The following is a 17,807-nucleotide window of genomic DNA, read 5'->3' as shown; positions in this document are numbered from 1 at the left end:
GAGCTTTGACCATATCGAAATATCAAGTGACGCTGCATCTTCGTAGATCAACGAAGCATTGCGGGTTTTCGAGACTGTCGCGCATAATCTCGGTTTATCTGCACGGTTCTTCTCTAGCAGCGAATTTGTCGAGATCTCATCATGCCTCTCGACACGTCCACATACTCGCTCGCGCTCCTCCGACTAGACGGTCGCCGATGGAACGAGCTCCGCAACATACATGCGCAAATTAGCACACAGGCCGCTGCTGATGGATCGTCATACCTGGAGATGGGCAACACAAAAGTGCTGTGCACAGTCACTGGCCCAGCAGAGGGTCGCCAGTCAGGACAGCGAGGAGGAAGAGACAATGAGGCTAAAGTAGAAGTGGAGATTGGCTTCGCGGGATTCAGCGGCTTGGAGAGGCGCAAGAGGAAGAACGACAAGTGAGTCGGCATATACCGTGGTGCCACCGCCAGTTGGCTGACTTTACGCGCAGGCGAACGTCGGAGATGCAGCACACACTCGAAACTGCCTACTCATCGCTGCTCCTCACCCACCTCTATCCGCACTCGACCATAACCCTCAACATTCACATTCTCTCGCAAGACGGGTCACTTCTCGCGGCTTGCATCAACGCGGCCACACTCGCCCTCATCGATGCCGGTGTACCCATGACAGACTACCTCGTCGCATGCACGGCAGCCTCATCAGCAACTTCCGCCGAGTCAGACAACTCAGATCCCCTTCTCGATCTGAACAACTTGGAAGAGCAAGAGCTGCCATTTTTGACAGTCGGCACATTGGGCAGGAGCGACCGAGTGTCTGTACTCCTTATGGAGACCAGGGTGCGGATGGAGCGCGTAGAAGGCATGCTTGCTGTAGGAATTGACGGGTGCAAGCGCATGCGGGAGATACTAGACGGAGTGGTGAAAGAGTACGGAAAGCGATTCTCGTGATCAGGAGGGGAGGTGGTGAAAAGTTAGATGATACCCAAATGGCAGCTGCTTCACGACAGCACAATGAGCGAACATTACGATTACTAGCATCGGCCGATGCACATGTTTGTAAAGATAGATTCTTTCTCTTCACGTTCGCAAGTGAAAGGTGTGTATAACTCCCCTAATTATTTTGCCGCCTTTCCGACAGGGTATCTCGCTCGAATGTTTGACCACGTGCTGATGTTCGCCAGTAGGTCTACGTCCGGTACAAAAAATAAAATGAAGCCACTCGCCTCGAAGAGACCTCCAAGTTTCCACCTAACCGATGACACCAATCAGATCACTGTTGGTTTTGCACTCGTCATCGCACTCCCTGATGCGGGGCTTGCCGCGGCGACCACCGTCCTGTATGTTTGGCACGAACGTCTCCGCAATCTTGCGCACCTCCTCGCTCCCGGACTGCTTGAGAACTTCGACTAGCTTGTTCTTGGTGTTCTCGTCCAGGCCGTATTCGCTGGTGCTCATAAAGTCGATCCCGGCAGGCGTGCCGCTCGCCGGGGCTGCAGTAGCGTATGAGACGTAGTAGGACTTGCCGAAGCCGTCGCAGCCCCAACCCAGCCAGCTGTACTGAGAGGTGGCGTTCTCCAGGATCCCCGTTCCGCGGTACTCGTAGACGTTTACGTAGCTGGTGTTGGGAGTCGCGACACCGTACGATGTGAAAACGGTGTCGTTGTTGGGGATTTGGAACGAGGAAAGGTCGTTGATCGGTCCATTCGGGTCCGACGACGTCACTGGAGTAGGGTCCCATTGGAAGTTGCGGAGTTGGGCCACCTGCGTGTTGCTGGTGAGAACTTGGTACCAGGGCTTGAAGATCCAGCCCGTGGGAATGGGTTTCCAGGATGGGTCTGGGGTGGCGTCCTCGAATGTGGGAGGGTCGCGGAGATTGACGCCTAAAAGACTGGGTCAGTGTGATTTTGGCGGTGAAATGCACGAGACCTTACCTGCTGGACCGCAGCGGATGCTCTTGCTGTCCGTTGGCAGCGCGACCACAACAGAGACGAGCGCAACTGTCGCTACGACGCGACCCAAGAACTGTCGGATACCCATTTTCTCGAGTAAAGGTGTCGATTAGGAATATATATTAAGATATGCTGGATTCGAGGGTGTTGTCGAGCGTTGACAGCTGCGGTTGTAGTCAAGGAGTGGCGAGGTGGGTGGCAGGGATATCGTACAGCAGACACAAATTATATAGATCGCGAGGATTAAGTTTTGCCGCTAAAGAACACGTTCAGATGATCTCGAAGCTCGAGCCCTCAAGGGACCTCAGGTAATATTCAATGTTAGTAAAAAGCGAGAAAATGTGGCAGGCAATCAGAGTCGACGTTTGCATAAACGAACTGTCGCCGTTCGCCCAACGCCCTACGCCCAACGCCACAGCGGTGCGCGTGAACTCAATCAGGAACTCGCTCTTACGAACTCCGCCAGCAGGGTATATCTCTTGGCGGTGCGGAGTGACAGTCTAACTTTCAGCGGTAGTGCGGGTATCCGCGCGTGTCGATGCCTAGCGACAGACGTCGTGCTACGGTGCGGCGTCCCTAAACGATGAATGATAGACGGCTCGCACGCGTTCGCTGGCCCCATGTGCCTACGGTAGTAAATCGCGGATGCAAGTGAACGTGCCGTACGAGTCAGTGGGGTGACAGCTAACGGGTGTCGCTATTACCTTCCTAAAAGCGACATCAGTTGAGCAACACGAGCGGTGCTGGAAGACTGCAATCTAGGCGTTGAGTGGCGCTCGTAGGTAAAGGGGCAAACTGGGTGGCGCTAGATTTGACAGCATCCATCGTTCGTAGAGGTCGAGGCGGCAATGCGTGGCTTGGCTTGGAGATTGGTCGGCAATTCTCCAAGACAAGGAATCGGGCCGTCCCATGCTGTATGGAGAAGTGGAAGACCATGAGGCACGGTCAGCGCTGTAGAAATCGGGAAGCTTTTAAGTAGCGTCTGCTCTAGAAGATCTCGAGTTTACTTGGAACCCTCTGTAAGGTGTTAACATGCAATCACTTGGGTACATGGTGTAAATGCGATTCGTCAGTCGATCGTGTTGGGAACATCTTCTCCGCTCATGCTTGCGGCCACTTCTTGTTCATCGGTGTGAATTGCGATGATATGATCGCCGTCTACCCTGCGCCTCCTGTGCAAACGACGAGGTAGGTCGGAAGTCCCTTGTTACACAACGAAGGCGCATACATATCGTCTAGATAGTCCGTGGAAATGTGGGATCTAGGTGAGCGACGATGCGACAGAACGTTCGCCGCGGTTACACGAAGGTCGTCCGGCTATTACTATGCTGCGGCAATAGGCTGACTTGCAATCGGATGTACACAGCTACGCGCAAGGAAATTGTCGGATTTTGAATGCTGTGATCGGTTTCTGTGCCTATCCCCGGCAACCTTCCCGAGCCAGACAGATGAGATCTTGGCATGCCGCGTGTGCTTGCCTGGCGTTGGCGGCTCAGGCACGCCAGCGTTTCTCCTCGAAACATCACCAACATCATCGTCATTAAATCGCGTGATACCTCTAGAATCGTCACGTTCAAGACCTTTTGCGCAGTCTCTGAGTCTTTTCGAGGTTGAGAGGGTCTGCAAAGAGTTCTCCCGACTCAGCAATTACCCGAGCGCGTACCGCGCCAGTTTCTGTCATACATGCGTGTTGCTGTCCAACCTCAAGCGCGCGTCATTCTCGTTATGCATACCGCGCGGAGACGTCAGCTTGCTTTGCGGCATGTCGGCATCCCTTATAACACTAGGCCTTCCTTGCTTGCGTTCCTTAGGGGACGCCAGGTTTCCAAACAGCAATCACGCACTCGGCAATTGTGGGCCCACCCAACTTCTACCTTCAAACGACGCTATGCCATTGTCCAGCCTTACCACCTGATTCGGGACAGGCATCAAGGCCCAGTTCCTCGCCTTAGGCGTTTGGTGCAACGGGCCACGTTTTGGCGTTACAGCTTGCAACCACGTCCCCCACCTCCTTCCGAGCCTTGATGGGGCTCAATTCTAGTTTCATGCACTCAGTTGGTCGTGTCCGCTATCAATGGCCTTCTCTGTTGCGCTCGGCGGAGGCTGAGACTTTCTCTTGCTCCACCCTCCGTCGTATATACAATGGTGCAGACGGTCCCCTTCCGCATTTCCGTCACTCACGCTCTCCTCACGTCGTTCCTTTCTAGCTTCATTTCGAGTTCACAGCTGTAGACCAGCCTTTTCAGTAATTACACTTTAACTTTTTGCCGTTGAACGGTATTATCAGTCTTTTCTCGATTTACACGGTCTTTTTCAACTGCAGCATAATACAACATGCAGCTAATCTTGAGCTCCCTTTTGCTGGCAGTTGCCGTAAGCGCTCTGCCTGCGGAGCCTATGCTTGGCACCTCTGGTCTGCGAGGTAAGTCAAGTCTTATCACGCAGGGTTCGTTGGTGACTAACAGCTGCAGCCAATATCAGGGCACGACAGGCTAAGGTCATCCCGGTGGTGGTTGGAGGACCGCAAGACACATTCAATCCCAACTCTGTGACTGCTGCTGTTGGGGACATCATCCAGTTCCAGTACGATCCTACCCAATACAGAGTCGCTATGTCTTCGACACAAGATGACTTGTCCATTCACTCGCTTTTGTAACTCAGCTGACTTTGTATCCGTGAGTAGGTTCAGTAATGGGAATCACACCGCCACGCAGAGTTCTCTCGAAGCACCTTGTACTCCTCTCAACGGCGGAATCAATAGTGGCCATATTCCCTTCAAAGACGGTCAAACCACGGTTGGGACTTTCAGTATGGTCGTATCTAGCACTGATCCTATCTTCATGTTCTGGTTCGTAGCTTCCGCGCCAACAATACTATTACGTGACCTTCAAGCTGACCATTAGAAGTTCTACAGGTCCCCACTGTCAAGAAGGACAAGTCATGATCATCAACCCAACCGGCGCGCAACAGATTCTCGACTTTGTCAAAGCAGCTCAAGGAACTGATAAATCGGTCGAAGGCACGGCCATAGCCGGTGGCACCACAAGCCAGATCGAGCTGACCAACGCTGCGTAAGCAAATGCTTCTCCTGCCTTGCACGTCATCTGACAGCCTGTCCAGTTTTGTCCCAGCGCCTGCAGGAGCTGGCGGTCCCCCTGGGGGCGCTCCTCCGGCTGCTGCTCCCCCCGCTGCGAATGCTACGGCCCCAGCTCAAAGGAATGCTCCTGAAGCTAAGAATGGTACCGCCAAAGAGGGCGAGAAGAAGGAGAAGCGCCAACCCGTTCTTCTTGCTTTCTAGATTTCCTCGGTGAAAGATAAAGTCAACAATGTGTCGGCCTGGATCCGCCGATGCATTGTATGTTCGGAATCGAGGCACACAGTGGATAGCGCGAGGCTGCGTGTGGCTCAGCCCTACTGCAGTCCTCGCCTGCCTCTGTGCACGGGAGACGATTAGCTGTAGCCTTCATGTTCAAACTTAGTTTACGATACCCAATTGGCCTTGCTCTTTTCTGTTACTCACTAGTTGCTTCGCAACTGAATGCAATCTAATTAGTGCAGAATTCCTAATGGTCAGAATTTCTCGTCGCATCTTTTTGTTGCCCATCCCGCTTTCGAAGCTTCGCTTTACGAGCATTCAATACTTGGTGTTGAGCTTGTTTCAGGATTCATGTCTCAATCATGCCAAGTAATCTATGCCTGGCAAGACACTGATGACATCTATCAAGCCTGACCGTCCAATTACGCGGCACCCAAGAAACTCTTCAAGTAAATACTTGCTAGTTTAGCAGTAGCGTTGCAATGCTGTGCCTCCATGGACTATCGTTGTCATTGCCGTCCTACATCCTACAAAACATATACAGGAGTGAATTTACCTTCGTCAGATCTACAAGATGGTTATGTCAACCATTGATTTGCAATGTTGCTTATGTCTTGAATAAAAGAACGCCATCCTCTGAAACGTCCGTTGACTATTCTAGGGTAAATTGTAGTATGGTAACAAGCAATATAGAAAGTCAGAGGATCCGGGTTTTACGGTTGAAAATGAGCAATTAGGATACGCCAGCTGATTTTTCCAGTCACGCGGTATTGCCGTCCCTAACTTTCGGGCAAATACAATGTTGCGGATACCCTTTCTCGTCCTTCTGATCTGCACAACAACATAGATTCCAGCACTCATGGATGGCTTGTAGAAGCTGCGTGATGAAAGAACCTTGTACAGTCCGACGTGAAACGCCAGAAGCAAGCTGACGCAGTACATGAGGATCAGCCTGTAATCCGATATTTGGAGAGCGAGATACACCGTCCTAGAGAAGAAGACAATGTGGACTGGGTAAATTAGGACTTGTAGTGAGGTCAGCAGCCGATGCAACATCACTTGCACATGCCCTACGGGTAGATCTTGATTATCTTCGGCCATGCCTATGTCTTCATACATCTTGGCAGCCACCAGTGCAATGAAGAGCGAGAATACCAGATCTCGGAAACAGGCAGCATTTGCCACCTGGTAGCCGAACAGTCCACGCGGAATCCACGCCTTGGCGTAGGTACTCAGTGGAAGTCCCTCTAGGACGAAGGTGAGAATTCGGAAGAACAAGCAAAAAGGCATGTTGAACATTAGGACGATAGCCAAAGGAACGCGGCCACCAATGCTGAAGACTTCACCTGCCATTTCGATATCGAACACCTGCTCTCCACGAGCGAGTTGGCTGCTAAAGTGTTCGATACGAGCAGCTCGGGCAGGAGAAGGGCCGTCAAAGTAGCGTTTGATAGGCTCGAACACCCACAATTCGACCAAGAAAAGACGCCACAGTAATAGGACAGCGAGCTTCCGCACGAATGTCGGTTCGGCGCGCGGATACGGGGTTTGGCAGAAACAGACCATAGGACTGCCGGTCTGGACCAGCTTGAGAAAACATGTACTCCCGACGTAGTGGCCGCACTTGGGCCGAAGAGCTTCGCAAGCAGGGTCGTCTGCTTCGTCTGCTGCACCAAACTCGCGTAGACATACGTAGCAAGTGCGATCGTCCGCGGGAATGGGCTGGGTCCACCGCTGAAGTTTGAACGGCATGATGGTCATGTTGTTTGCAGTATCCATGGTTGAAGCTGCGTGGAGTTGGCGGATTGCCTTATGTCGAGTTCAGTGGTCTATATATTGGGATAGTTATCCGCTGTGCAGATTATATAGTCACTGCTATTCATAATGAAGGTATCCGTGTGCAGGAGTGAAAGATAGTTCTCCACTGTTTACCTAGTGAAGTAACAATGTCCGTCGTGCAGGTTTCGCTGGTGGGTCTTCTTGATTGTGCATGTCAGAAAAACATTACCTGTTGACAGTAATGTGGTACATCAACTCAGATGTGGATTGCGATTTCGAAGTCGGGGAACCCACTTCATGGAAAGGAAATCGAATGTCGATAACTCGAGGCAGCATCCAATTCCAAAACCACTAAAAGATGCTACATTGCAGTGCGGATCGGTTTTCAACGGCTAGTCAACATATAGTGGAGATGGCGCTATGATTACCCTCTATGTGTCTACGAGGACAGTGACTGTGGTTGTTCAGGACCTGGGTGATACTATATCGCTGCCGAATGTTTTTCCCTCCATATCGCCTCTGGATCTCTATACAAAATAATACCCAACACACAGACATTCAATTGTTACAAGTCAGTGAACCTCTCTTACACCTGGGTGAGTTGAAAGTGCTGTGGCTAGGCCGCGGCAGTGGTTGCATCATTGGCAATTTCGAGCTGCAGGTTAAGTCAGCCCCTTAGCATGCCAAAAGACAGTACGAAAAAAAAACAGCACGCAGTATACACCAACTCAATAAGCTCATCGCTCGACACATCAACGTGACTCCAATTCTTCCCATCGGCGAGAATCAATGCATCAGGCTTGTGCGACTCGTGACAGTCTTTGTCCTCGGCGGCACACATGTTCGTGAGAGGAGCCTCACTCGCAACCTTCCTACCATTATCGCCGAGGTAGTAAGAAGTTACAGTATACCATCTGCCTGTGGCCCCTAAGAACGTGTTGGTCGTGCCACAGGCCAGTTCTCTTTGCGCGATGTTGGTAAAAGAGCCATCGGACCATGCGTAGGTTGTTATGGTCCAATTGTCTGGGATGCCATAGTAGCCAACAGTTAAGTAGTTGTCTCAGGGCGCGGTGTAGCATATACCCGGGCTAATTCCTTGGTAGACGACGCTGGCGCTGCCGCCGCAACCACCCTGCTCGACCCTGAATAAGTAGGTATCAATTTCTGAGACAGCAACAAAACCGAGAAAGCTCTGTGGGCTCTTCGTGGTGAGTTTTGCTTGGATGAGTTGTTTCGGAGGTGGGGACAGACGGAAGTACTGAACGAAGTGCCGAGGATGCAATGGATGGTAAGAAGGGAGATATTTAATCAGGCAGTTGAGGAGTGCAAAAGGTCTACCAAGGTAACGGTCCGAAGGCTTAGAGCATAGATCGGTTTACATACCTTGACTTAAACCTTCGCGTTGCCTCTATCATGGTATTCTCCTAATCACGAGTTGACTTAACCAATTGGAGGCAGTTTTGTAGCTTGAGTAAGTTTTTTGACTGTCTATTCGAGAAAATGATCTAATGTCTCTCTAGAATACGGACCCAGAATAGGCCGGGTCGCTGCAGTTACCTTCGAGACAAGCATGTGCGCCCACACTTAGAAGTACTCGCAGGACGATATCACCTCCGAGACAGCTCTTGAGGCACCAATCCTTACCTGACCCGGCAAGTAATGAGTGTCCGGTATGACTAACGTCCCGTAAGATTTTGGCTTCGTTGTTAAATCCTAATTTGGCACCCGGGCGCTCGTGAGCCTCTAGTGCTACGGTACTAAATACAATCTGGGTACAATCGTTTCATGTATTACCAACCCTTTATTGACAAACTATACTGAGGCTTTTGTCTTGTGTGTTGAATTCTGGTGCGGAAATACCAAAACTCGCTACGGTAGCGAAGCACAATTGTTCATGTCATCAACCCTCCATTCAATGGCTCCATGGTTCCATCTCAAGGCCCAGTGAATAGCGTGGAGACTACTAATCAACATCTCGTCGATCCGAAGCATTTCCCGGCCATTATTTAATCAGTGCGTACATCCAAAGCCAGATGGGAGCGGCTATTGTGACAATCAAGAGGTGCGCACGGTCTCAAGAAGAACCTCGGCTCTCGCGAATCAAGTGTTTGTATTCTCCACTTGTCATCCTGCCTCTAAGAAACCGTCTATGAACATGGCGGAGGGAATAGCCTTGATATGGCCTCATTGATATACTTGGAATGGCAACCCGGACAACGGCACAACTACAGAATGGTCAGAGCCAACGCGCAGAGTTTCGTAGATGGAATTGTGCGAACCTTTGAAGACCCTGGCAGATCGCTCATGCCTCCTGGATAGTCCACGCACGCTGCCATTTGCGCCGCCGTCCCGTTACGCGATGCATTCTGCGACAAACAGAGCGATGAGTTGATGACGTCGAAACACGCCATCTCGGTGTCCGTGGGGCATGGATTCGTGGCTTGAAAAGAGGAAGGAAGGGCGTACGCGCTGGCGATTGCAGCGCATAACGCGAGGACGATGTTTTCTCGGAACATGGCAAGTGGAATGAAGGTTGAGAATGTCTTCTCCAAATGCAGAATCTGCGGATGGGTGTCTTTGCCTTCTTCACAACCGCTCGCGTGGCATGAAACATGCACCTTTCCGGGTTTTCTTCCTTCAACTCTTTCGCGAATGCGTTCTATATGAATATAGCCGTGTCTTGACGTACTAAAACGCACGACAACCACGTGTGGCGGGTAGGTCATTGCCGGGTTATATTGAGCCGCCACATCCATGTGGAGCGCCAAGGTGGGGAGCAACCACTTCACTATGACCCAAGCCGTGAGGCAGCGTGCGACAGTGCTGAGCAATACCTTTAGATGGAGGTAAATGACTATGCATAACAATGATTCGACTTTAGCCCTGTAGATGTCTATGAAATCGACAAGGATTGCCGCCCTTGACCTTGGTACCACGATTGTTGGGAGGCATTCATGCTTCATATCGAGCTGCAGGTTCCTTTCTCCCGTTATCTACGTTGAGAACGTCGGCGCATTAAGTCCTATGAGGAACCGGATAGGTCTCACATTAGCTGGGCCAAAAGATACTGGCGAAAATCCATTATTCATCCTGCCTGCACTCGAACATCGTTCAGCATTAGTACCTAAACTGACACTGTTTAGTTACTTTGCAACATCTCCCACACAGACACGATTGTAGCTACTGGAGAGCTTTCAGGACTATGAAGATGCACTGGACCACCTCTACTCTCGTCGCTTTGGCGTTTGCGAGCCCGATTTCTGCCCTCATTCGTTTCCAGTGCTCTCAGCTGGTCGTGGAGCGCCTTGATCCGCTTGTCACACCGGGACAAGTTCCCTCCCCGCATGTTCATCAGATTGTTGGAGGGAACTCATTCAACGCAACCATGGCCCCTTCTAAAGACATGCCTGGAGAAAGTACATGTACAACTTGTCAATTCTCCGAGGACTTCAGGTATGAGACGATCCAGTCAGTCACAACCATCACACGTCCTGACATCACTCAGTAACTACTGGACTGCTATATTATACTTCCGAGCCCGCAACGGGACTTACAAAAGGGTACCTCAACGCAGCAATGCGGGTTTCGATGGGACCACAGGCGGTGGAATGACGGTCTACTACATGACGGACCCTCTGTACGACTCTCAGCCAAAGTCAAAGGTCTCAGCCTTCAAACCAGTCAGTCCAATTCACCACCGGAAAAATGCTTGCAAGCAGGGCATATATGCCGGCAACCAAGACGTTCAATTCGCTGACGTTCGTGATAGGGTTTCCGGATGTTCGTGGGCGACATCAACGCCAGGACCAAGGAACAAGCTGCTCGCTTCCGCCAACTCACTTACACTTGCATGGAAAACGCCGGTTCTCGCGAACACGAAGTCGTGCACTTTCCACAGAAGCCTTGCAGCTACGGCATTATGACCTCGGTGCGCTTCCCTACTTGCTGGGATGGCGTCAACCTGGATTCTCCCGACCATATGGCCCATATGAGGTATGACGAAACTATCGTGGAGAAGTTTCAGGTTGCTGAACTAAATTAGCTATCCGGAGAGCGGCACGTTCGAATCTGCTGGCCCGTGTCCCAGCACTCATCCTGTCAGAGTATCGCAAGTCTTGTACGAAGTCCTAACTTTCTATCTCCTTCATTCGATCATCTGCTAATGTAGGTAGGTTCGAGGTTATTTGGGATACTTCCAAGTTCAACGATCCCGCCGACTGGCCTGAGGATGGCTCACAGCCATTTGTTTGGAGTTTTGGGGATCCAACCGGCTACGCAAACCATGCCGACTGTAAGGGTTGTCACCCTGTCGCGTCTAAATGCTAACTTTCATCAGATGTCTTCGGCTGGAAGGATGATTCGCTGCAGAAGATTCTGGTGCGTAGCAACCAAAGAGCAACGCAGCCTCGATTCATTTGCTAATTCTAGTTGGCAGGACACGAGCTGTTATGCCACGAGCTGCGGAGGGAAGCAGCAATCAATTGCCGAAATGAACAAGTGTGCCGGCTTGAAGAAGACTGTGGATGAGGATATCGGCGAGGATACATGTGAGTGCCCTATTGAGAAAACGAAGCTTGGAACTCATGATACAACAGGGTTGACTCAGCTTCCCGGTGGCCATGCGGCTGAATGAAGTAGATTTTGATTTGAAGTATTGTGAACGGCGTAAAACTATGGCTCAGCCCTCTCAGAACAAATGATATTGAACCTGAAGTGGAATTACTTCCTTGAGACAGACCTAAGTGTGTACATACACGATGACTTATCATAAAACAGGTCCACAAGCGTATAGTAGACTCAGTTAGCACAGGATAAAGTGCGCGCCTGCCAGTCTTTTCCATTATGTGTCTGCCACTGTGCTTCAGACGGTGAGCCTAAAGTGGGGTTGCGATTGCACAGAACACTTTCTGTATTTCAACTGCCTCTCGGACTAAATACACGCATTTCTAACAACTGAACTTTTGCAAATTAGGTGAAACCCTGTCACGCCGACCGATTGAGCACATGCTTGCGAGGCCAAAACACGTCCAACGCAATCAAGCAGTGTTTAGACCATGCTGTTAAATACTGTCTTCAAAATATTCCACTCGTAGCAACAATCACATCCACTCGCACGGGCTGCCAAGCAATTGCCATTTAAAACAGATTTCCGTGTAGCTGAGGAAGACGAGGGCGCGGCCTGCATCGCTCTCTAATCGACGTGCGGCAACCTCATTGGGAGCGAGTATTACATGAAATTGCTCCAAATAGGTGTTCCGATGCGCTGCAGTCTATGCTGGGCTCCCTATACGCAGGATGCTGCACTGACGCGGAGACTGCTTCGTCTATCGCAACGGTTCTGATGCTCTACCATTGCATGGCCAGTGTTGATCATATGCACTCCAGATCGGATTGCAGGTCATCCGGATCAACAATAATCAACATGGACGAAGGAATTTAGCAACAAGCTCGGTCGTGGAAATATCGATGAAGGAACGATTAACGGACTTTTTTGTGTCCATACGGACCTAGCGTGGCTATTGGGTGGTCTTGTAGACATGCGGATCATAATCTCTCCCTGCATCGCTGACATTGCTTTCAACACTGGAGTACCACCGGGTGCCTACCCGGATGTATGGCTGTTGTGCTATCTATGTGGGTATGACATTGCTACAAGACATTGGCTCTACGCTGTAGCCTTGTCATTATCCCTCGTACTGGTCATTACAACAAGTTCTCGTCAATGGTGGAAGTACACGCACAAAGATTTTCTTTCAGGTCTGCTCGACGCGGTAGTCACGATTCTCACAATGAGAATACTGAATCTTATCATCGACCAGTCAGGCTTTCCAACTATCATTCTTGCTTTGATCTGTTCACTGCTCTTGGCTTCTATGGTACTCAAAAGAGCCTTGAACTTCTGTCATGGAAAGAAGATTTGACGTAGGCGATTACTGAAGTGGTTGAGATGGTCTATCTTCATCTATGGCATAGCGCGCACTGGTACCCCGGATAGCCTCGTGTGCTCAAGCAAACTCTACCACGCGACATAGTCGCAGAAATCCACAAGCAAAACTTAATTTCTCCTCTTATGTATTCTTGATGTCTCATACCGCATCATGTCCAAACTGAATCTCACCGCAAACAAAGCCATCTATTTTATGGCGTGCATCCCCAAATCCAGTACCAAAAGCCCGCTCTTCCCGACTGGCACACCGCAAGCCACAGCCGTTATGTTCGCCTTCAAACTCAGCAATCTCTTCGCCGGCTACGCCTACCAGCCCCTCTCCAGCGCCCTCCCACTCGACACCGAAAGACCCACCTGCAGACGCGAATACGGCATCGAAGAAGACGACTCCGCAGCACTGTGCCAAACTCTTCAGACACCATGCGGGTATATTATTGGCAGCGCCTGCGTTGAAAGAATGATTCAAAAGGGATTCAAGATGTAGTGCCAGACCTGCTTCAACGATGTACCCCGACGCGGCAAGACTTTGACGAAGAGGCTGTACGAGATATCGCAGTGGCCGCCTTTCTCCTATAACACGAGCTGGATGCAACACAGTGTGTTCTTCCAGGCGATGAACGAGCTCGTCAAAAACAAAGAAGCGGATGCGGCGGAATATGCTGCTTGGCTCAGCTTCCACATGATGACCTTAGCGCTCACGGTGATACTGACGTACGTCTGCGTTTCCACACAATATGCACTTGACATTTACGGTCTATGGGGAATTGCTGGGGATATGATTGAGGGTTTGACCAAACAAATGAACTACTGGATGTGGATAGGCGGGTTGTGTCCGCAGCGTGTCTCTATCCTGGAGTTCAACGCAATACTCACGATAGTCATGTTCCTCGCCCGACGTGCGATCCACAGGTATACCGAAAGCATTTAGGTCGGATGGGCGCTTGATCAGGTACCCTTGCTTCCTGTGATTAAGTTTTTATTTGTGTTCGGCGACACGTGCGTGAATGAGGACCTATTAACTTATCATATTCGAGGGTATGGAGTGGCGAACGGAAGTTTCTTCAGCGCTCTTGCGCTTTTGCTCGTACTTTAGTTCAGAGTTTAGGCCTAAGATGCAGGTACAGAGTCAATAGAAGCTAAAGGCAGGAACCGCTAAGCAGGGTCAAGTCTTTTCCCCTGGAAGACGTCCAATTTGTACCCGGTGGTTTGTTTGGACTTCTAAATTCGAGCCGGACGGGCTGTGTTGCAATGATCGGATTCGCTTGAGATCGACGTCAATGATTGTCGGATCGCGCTACGCATTCATTCGTCTTTACAGTCAAGTTCACACCTTTTCCCCATTAGTAGCTTTTTTTGGTTCGCGCAAAGTCTGTACATGGGTCAGCGTGGGTGCAAAGAAGACGGGTAGGAATAATTACCATGGGGAGCAAGAAGACCAACCTGCCTGGGGAGGCAGGCTGGTAAGCTCAATTCATCTCATTAATGCCGTGATTCATTGATGCAGCCCGTCGCCCAATTCCGTTCGCTTTAAACCTAAGCCGTGTGATAATCGTTCATGCCTCGGGGCTGGTCCTCGCTTTGTCCACTCATTGCCTTCCCTAACCATTCCAATGGCCGCGCTCAGTCCTCCATGTCATCTCCTTCTCTGCCGGGACTCCTGCTCCTTCCCTTGCCGCGACCGCTGCCTCGCCTATCTTCGCGACCCTGATCGCGTCCACGGCCCTTGTTTGGAGGAGGAGGCCTGACGAAAGCGTAATCCACGACGACCTTCTGTTCGAGGAGCTCTAGACCGTTGCCGTCTCTCACAGCAGCCTTCGCTTCGTCGAGGGTGGGGTACTCGATGAGGACATAGCCCTAAATATACGTTACTATTGATTCTCCCCGCATTGGCGCGCATTCCGCACCTTGACATAACCCGTCCGCCGGTCCAAGTTCAGATGCAGATTCTTGATAGTGCCGTATTCGCCGAACATGTCCTGAAGGTCCTCCTCGGTGGCTTCCTCATGCACGTTGGTGACGATGATAATCCAGCCTTCGATGGAGCGGACGGCAGTCGCGCCGGCGGCGGTGCGCGCGTCACTGGCCTTGGGGTCGGCGGAGGTGCGCTCGGGCTGGTCGATGTCCATCTCGGTGTCGGCCATGGCTGCGGTGTGTGTGTTGTGGAGGGTGGTGGTCTGCGTGGTGGTGTCAAGCTGCCGTTGCGGGTCGTTCGCGCCTTCTGGAGAAGCGCTCGCCTATTTCTGAAAACGACTAGCGCGACAGCCATGACCCCTGCACGCTCGCTGTAATGTGATATCGCTATGCCTTGGCCAACCGTCTTCTGCATGGGCCTTTACTGCTAGCCATCTAGAGCTTTTTCGACATGGAGACTATCAATGGACGAACGCAATCAATATAAAGCCGACCAGTCCTGCACGCGTGGTTTGATTTCAGTCACCTGCATGGGCACTGTATGTGGACGAAGAATGACGCAAGGTGTATTGCATACACAGCATCCGTATCGATTTCTGCATGTTTCTCGAGGATTCAAGTTCAGAACACCATGTTCCTGCCAATCTTCCGGTATTCCCTGCCAGTTCCCGCCATCGTGCCGCAAAGCTTATCTAGCTCCGCTTAGCCCCGCCGACGTCACCCTGTTGGGATGCGACCACATCCATGATCCATCCCTTCGTCACTCCGGAGTCATCATCACCATCGTTAATCAGAGGATATATTAAGCATTCTGTCCAATCTTCCGCCATGGTTCTTTCTTTTCTCGACAGCATTGTTCACTACCAAGATCCCAATTCGCCGCAACTCTCCAGCCTTGCCTATCTGTATATTGCTTGTTTGCTGGGTGCCATATTGATCTCGTCGGACATTCGCATTCGCAGAGATCGCAGTGATGCCGGAGTTTAGTTCAGTATGTTTTCTGATGCACTTCCAGATGTTTGTTCTAATTTAGCGCAGATTGCGATGATCGGGTGCGGAAGCATGGGGGGCGGAATGGCGATGTTGTTTGCCGAGAACGGAGTGAACGTTTCGTTGTCGGACCCTGCGGAAGCGACAATGGATTCATTGATCGACAAGGCCGAGAAAGCAGGATATCACGGAAAGCTTTCCAAGTACACAGGTAGACATGCTCTTCCTGGTCAGTCAAATATCCGTACTGATGCATCTTTAGACTACAAATCTCTCTGCAGCTCACTCTCACAACCGCGGCTTCTATTCTCCTCTCTACCCCATGGAAATGTCGGTGACAAGGTGCTCGAAGGTTTGATGCCTAATCTCTCACGGAATGACATCATCCTCGATTGTGGCAACGAACATTTCGAGAATACCGAGCGTCGACAGAAGAGATGCACTGAGCCAGGGATCCGATATATCGGCTGCGGAGTCAGCGGTGGGTACCAAGCCGCACGCGCTGGACCTTCAATGTGCCCTGGTGGTGACAAATCTGCCCTCGAGGAAGTGCTGCCTTTGCTCAAGAGCGTCGCTGCGAAAGATAAGAATGGGAAATCATGTGTGGGCATCGTTGGTACCGGAGGATGTGGCCACTATGTGAAGATGATTCACAACGGTATCGAGCATGGAATGATGAGCGCTATCTCCGAAGCATGGGGCATCATGAGGAAGATGAGTCTAGGCTACGAAGAGATTGGCTACATCTTCGCAAAATGGAACGGTTCAGGCGAACTGGTGAGTCGGTAATATCTGTACTTGCGACCCAATTGATGTTCTAGTAGAGAGGAACGTTCCTTGTCTCGATCGGCTCTGATCTCTCACACAAGCGCGAATCAGGGCCCACGGACGATAGAACCTCAGGAAACCACCCTCTTGTCATCTCCGAGGTCCTCGACAAAGTCGTCCAAGATATTACTGGCGAGGAAGGCACAGGCGTTTGGTCCAACACCGAAGCGATCGAACAACATATTCCCGCCTTCACGCTAAACATAGCTCATGGCTTCCGCCTTGCATCGGCCTACCGTGGTAGCCGTGAAGAAGCAAACACAACTTTCGCCGGCGGGTTCCCTCCTCAGACGCTCGAGATCCCAGATCGAACCGCATTCCTAGAAGACCTCAGGAGAGCAACATACGCCGCATGCGTAGCATCCTTCATCCAAGGTCTCAACACCATCGCCGCAGCTGACAAAGCGCATGGATGGAACGTCAACTATGCCGAAGTATGGCAGATATGGCGCGCAGGCTGCATCATTCAGGCCGACTACATATCCGACGAACTTCTGGCGCCGGTCCTCAGAGCACCGAACGCGAATCACTCGACTATCAACCTCCTTAGTAATGACAAAGCTGCAAGCTCGCTGCGGCATTGCTACCCGTCGCTTCGCCGCGTTGTTGCGAAAGCTGTTGAGACAGACCAAGTCGCTCCGGCGCTCGGTGCAACGCTTGAGTACTTCAAAGTCGTCACTGGCACGGACCTGCCGACGTCCTTTTATGAAGCGGAGCTGGACTACTTCGGCTCGCACATGTTCGACAAGAAGGGTGATCAAGACAAGGAAGTCAAGAAGCCAATGGAGGGGAAGCACCACTTCGAGTGGAAGCCTGCGGTCAGCCAGAATGACACGTACGGATATATCGGGACGAAGCAGTAGGGCAACGTTAAGCGCCTCTACTTACGACGCTACCCTTTTCAAGGATACATTTTTGCGGACATGACTTTATGGAATGTACGGATGACAATTGTAACCGCGTTGCATCTGGGATAGATGGAGGCATTGCCGCCAATGTGCCTGCCACGAGTTCCGGGTTTAGTTCGTGCAATACGATGTTACCATAACGTGCATTTCTGACAAGTGAGAGGGTACAACGCTGATCTTATAGTTTCA

General features: G+C 51.1%; 10 protein-coding genes across 10 annotated transcripts; 5 read left to right on the top strand and 5 right to left on the bottom strand.

Moving 5' to 3' along the window:
* Positions 1–37: 37 nt before the first annotated feature.
* On the top strand, positions 38–1,268 carry CC84DRAFT_1167413 (exosome complex exonuclease RRP41). The gene is made up of 3 exons (XM_018179176.1): positions 38–425; positions 479–1,086; positions 1,175–1,268. Exons 1-2 carry the CDS (start codon positions 142–144, stop codon positions 936–938), a joined length of 744 nt encoding a protein of 247 aa, XP_018032721.1. The 5' UTR covers positions 38–141; the 3' UTR covers positions 939–1,086; positions 1,175–1,268.
* Positions 972–2,197, bottom strand: CC84DRAFT_1167412 (uncharacterized protein). The gene is made up of 2 exons (XM_018179175.1): positions 1,922–2,197; positions 972–1,870 (listed from the first exon to the last, which is right to left on the bottom strand). Exons 1-2 carry the CDS (start codon positions 2,025–2,027, stop codon positions 1,239–1,241), a joined length of 738 nt encoding a protein of 245 aa, XP_018032720.1. The 5' UTR covers positions 2,028–2,197; the 3' UTR covers positions 972–1,238.
* Positions 2,198–4,064: 1,867 nt separating this feature from the next.
* On the top strand, positions 4,065–5,326 carry CC84DRAFT_1009963 (uncharacterized protein). The gene is made up of 5 exons (XM_018173363.1): positions 4,065–4,361; positions 4,411–4,522; positions 4,623–4,787; positions 4,846–5,010; positions 5,060–5,326. Exons 1-5 carry the CDS (start codon positions 4,274–4,276, stop codon positions 5,235–5,237), a joined length of 708 nt encoding a protein of 235 aa, XP_018032719.1. The 5' UTR covers positions 4,065–4,273; the 3' UTR covers positions 5,238–5,326.
* A 586-nt stretch (positions 5,327–5,912) lies between these two features.
* On the bottom strand, positions 5,913–7,034 carry CC84DRAFT_1253079 (uncharacterized protein; the record flags this gene model as incomplete). The annotated part of the gene is made up of 1 exon (XM_018184383.1): positions 5,913–7,034. The coding sequence occupies one exon, from the start codon at positions 7,032–7,034 to the stop codon at positions 5,913–5,915; it is 1,122 nt and encodes a 373-aa protein (XP_018032718.1).
* A 616-nt stretch (positions 7,035–7,650) lies between these two features.
* Positions 7,651–9,906, bottom strand: CC84DRAFT_1208382 (uncharacterized protein; the record flags this gene model as incomplete). The annotated part of the gene is made up of 7 exons (XM_018182159.1): positions 9,724–9,906; positions 9,314–9,693; positions 8,592–8,802; positions 8,418–8,442; positions 8,118–8,176; positions 7,759–8,057; positions 7,651–7,689 (listed from the first exon to the last, which is right to left on the bottom strand). Exons 1-7 carry the CDS (start codon positions 9,788–9,790, stop codon positions 7,651–7,653), a joined length of 1,080 nt encoding a protein of 359 aa, XP_018032717.1. The 5' UTR covers positions 9,791–9,906.
* Positions 9,907–10,242: 336 nt separating this feature from the next.
* On the top strand, positions 10,243–11,667 carry CC84DRAFT_1253075 (uncharacterized protein; the record flags this gene model as incomplete). The annotated part of the gene is made up of 8 exons (XM_018184382.1): positions 10,243–10,487; positions 10,540–10,714; positions 10,804–11,027; positions 11,077–11,151; positions 11,207–11,325; positions 11,371–11,411; positions 11,470–11,581; positions 11,630–11,667. 8 exons carry the CDS (start codon positions 10,243–10,245, stop codon positions 11,665–11,667), a joined length of 1,029 nt encoding a protein of 342 aa, XP_018032716.1.
* Positions 11,668–13,037: 1,370 nt separating this feature from the next.
* CC84DRAFT_1009945 (uncharacterized protein) lies at positions 13,038–14,140 on the bottom strand. The gene is made up of 2 exons (XM_018173362.1): positions 13,697–14,140; positions 13,038–13,643 (listed from the first exon to the last, which is right to left on the bottom strand). The coding sequence occupies exons 1-2, from the start codon at positions 13,726–13,728 to the stop codon at positions 13,121–13,123; spliced, it is 555 nt and encodes a 184-aa protein (XP_018032715.1). The 5' UTR covers positions 13,729–14,140; the 3' UTR covers positions 13,038–13,120.
* Positions 14,141–14,601: 461 nt separating this feature from the next.
* Positions 14,602–15,122, bottom strand: CC84DRAFT_1098809 (RNA-binding domain-containing protein; the record flags this gene model as incomplete). The annotated part of the gene is made up of 2 exons (XM_018174786.1): positions 14,602–14,835; positions 14,886–15,122. 2 exons carry the CDS (start codon positions 15,120–15,122, stop codon positions 14,602–14,604), a joined length of 471 nt encoding a protein of 156 aa, XP_018032714.1.
* Positions 15,123–15,301: 179 nt separating this feature from the next.
* Positions 15,302–15,792, top strand: CC84DRAFT_1009928 (uncharacterized protein). Its single transcript, XM_018173361.1, has one exon. It carries the CDS (start codon positions 15,357–15,359, stop codon positions 15,696–15,698), a length of 342 nt encoding a protein of 113 aa, XP_018032713.1. The 5' UTR covers positions 15,302–15,356; the 3' UTR covers positions 15,699–15,792.
* CC84DRAFT_1152721 (6-phosphogluconate dehydrogenase-like protein) lies at positions 15,629–17,573 on the top strand (the record flags this gene model as incomplete). The annotated part of the gene is made up of 4 exons (XM_018176815.1): positions 15,629–15,883; positions 15,931–16,093; positions 16,145–16,659; positions 16,707–17,573. The coding sequence occupies exons 1-4, from the start codon at positions 15,866–15,868 to the stop codon at positions 17,571–17,573; spliced, it is 1,563 nt and encodes a 520-aa protein (XP_018032712.1). The 5' UTR covers positions 15,629–15,865.
* Positions 17,574–17,807: the final 234 nt, after the last annotated feature.

This window comes from Paraphaeosphaeria sporulosa (assembly GCF_001642045.1).
Source record: "Paraphaeosphaeria sporulosa strain AP3s5-JAC2a unplaced genomic scaffold CC84scaffold_9, whole genome shotgun sequence".
NCBI classification, from domain to species: domain Eukaryota; kingdom Fungi; phylum Ascomycota; class Dothideomycetes; order Pleosporales; family Didymosphaeriaceae; genus Paraphaeosphaeria; species Paraphaeosphaeria sporulosa.
Note: the sequence above shows the minus strand (reverse complement) of the source record. Positions and strands in the feature narration are given on the sequence as shown.

Bases quoted from the DNA above. Each gene is read 5' to 3' on its own strand.
- CC84DRAFT_1009928 (XM_018173361.1), top strand. From the start codon at position 15,357: ATGGACGAACGCAATCAATATAAAGCCGACCAGTCCTGCACGCGTGGT.
- CC84DRAFT_1009945 (XM_018173362.1), bottom strand. From the start codon at position 13,728: ATGTCAAGTGCATATTGTGTGGAAACGCAGAC. The intron at 13,644-13,696 runs GTACGTCAGTAT...AGCTGAGCCAAG, and splicing joins TATTGTGTGGAAACGCAGAC to CAGCATATTCCGCCGCATCC.
- CC84DRAFT_1167413 (XM_018179176.1), top strand. From the start codon at position 142: ATGCCTCTCGACACGTCCACATACTCGCTCGCGCTCCTCCGACTAGAC. The intron at 426-478 runs GTGAGTCGGCAT...CTTTACGCGCAG, and splicing joins CGCAAGAGGAAGAACGACAA to GCGAACGTCGGAGATGCAGC.
- CC84DRAFT_1167412 (XM_018179175.1), bottom strand. From the start codon at position 2,027: ATGGGTATCCGACAGTTCTTGGGTCGCGTCGTAGCGACAGTTGCGCTC. The intron at 1,871-1,921 runs GTAAGGTCTCGT...CCAGTCTTTTAG, and splicing joins CATCCGCTGCGGTCCAGCAG to GCGTCAATCTCCGCGACCCT.
- CC84DRAFT_1009963 (XM_018173363.1), top strand. From the start codon at position 4,274: ATGCAGCTAATCTTGAGCTCCCTTTTGCTGGCAGTTGCCGTAAGCGCT. The intron at 4,523-4,622 runs GTACGATCCTAC...ATCCGTGAGTAG, and splicing joins GGGGACATCATCCAGTTCCA to GTTCAGTAATGGGAATCACA. The intron at 4,788-4,845 runs GTTCGTAGCTTC...GACCATTAGAAG, and splicing joins GATCCTATCTTCATGTTCTG to TTCTACAGGTCCCCACTGTC.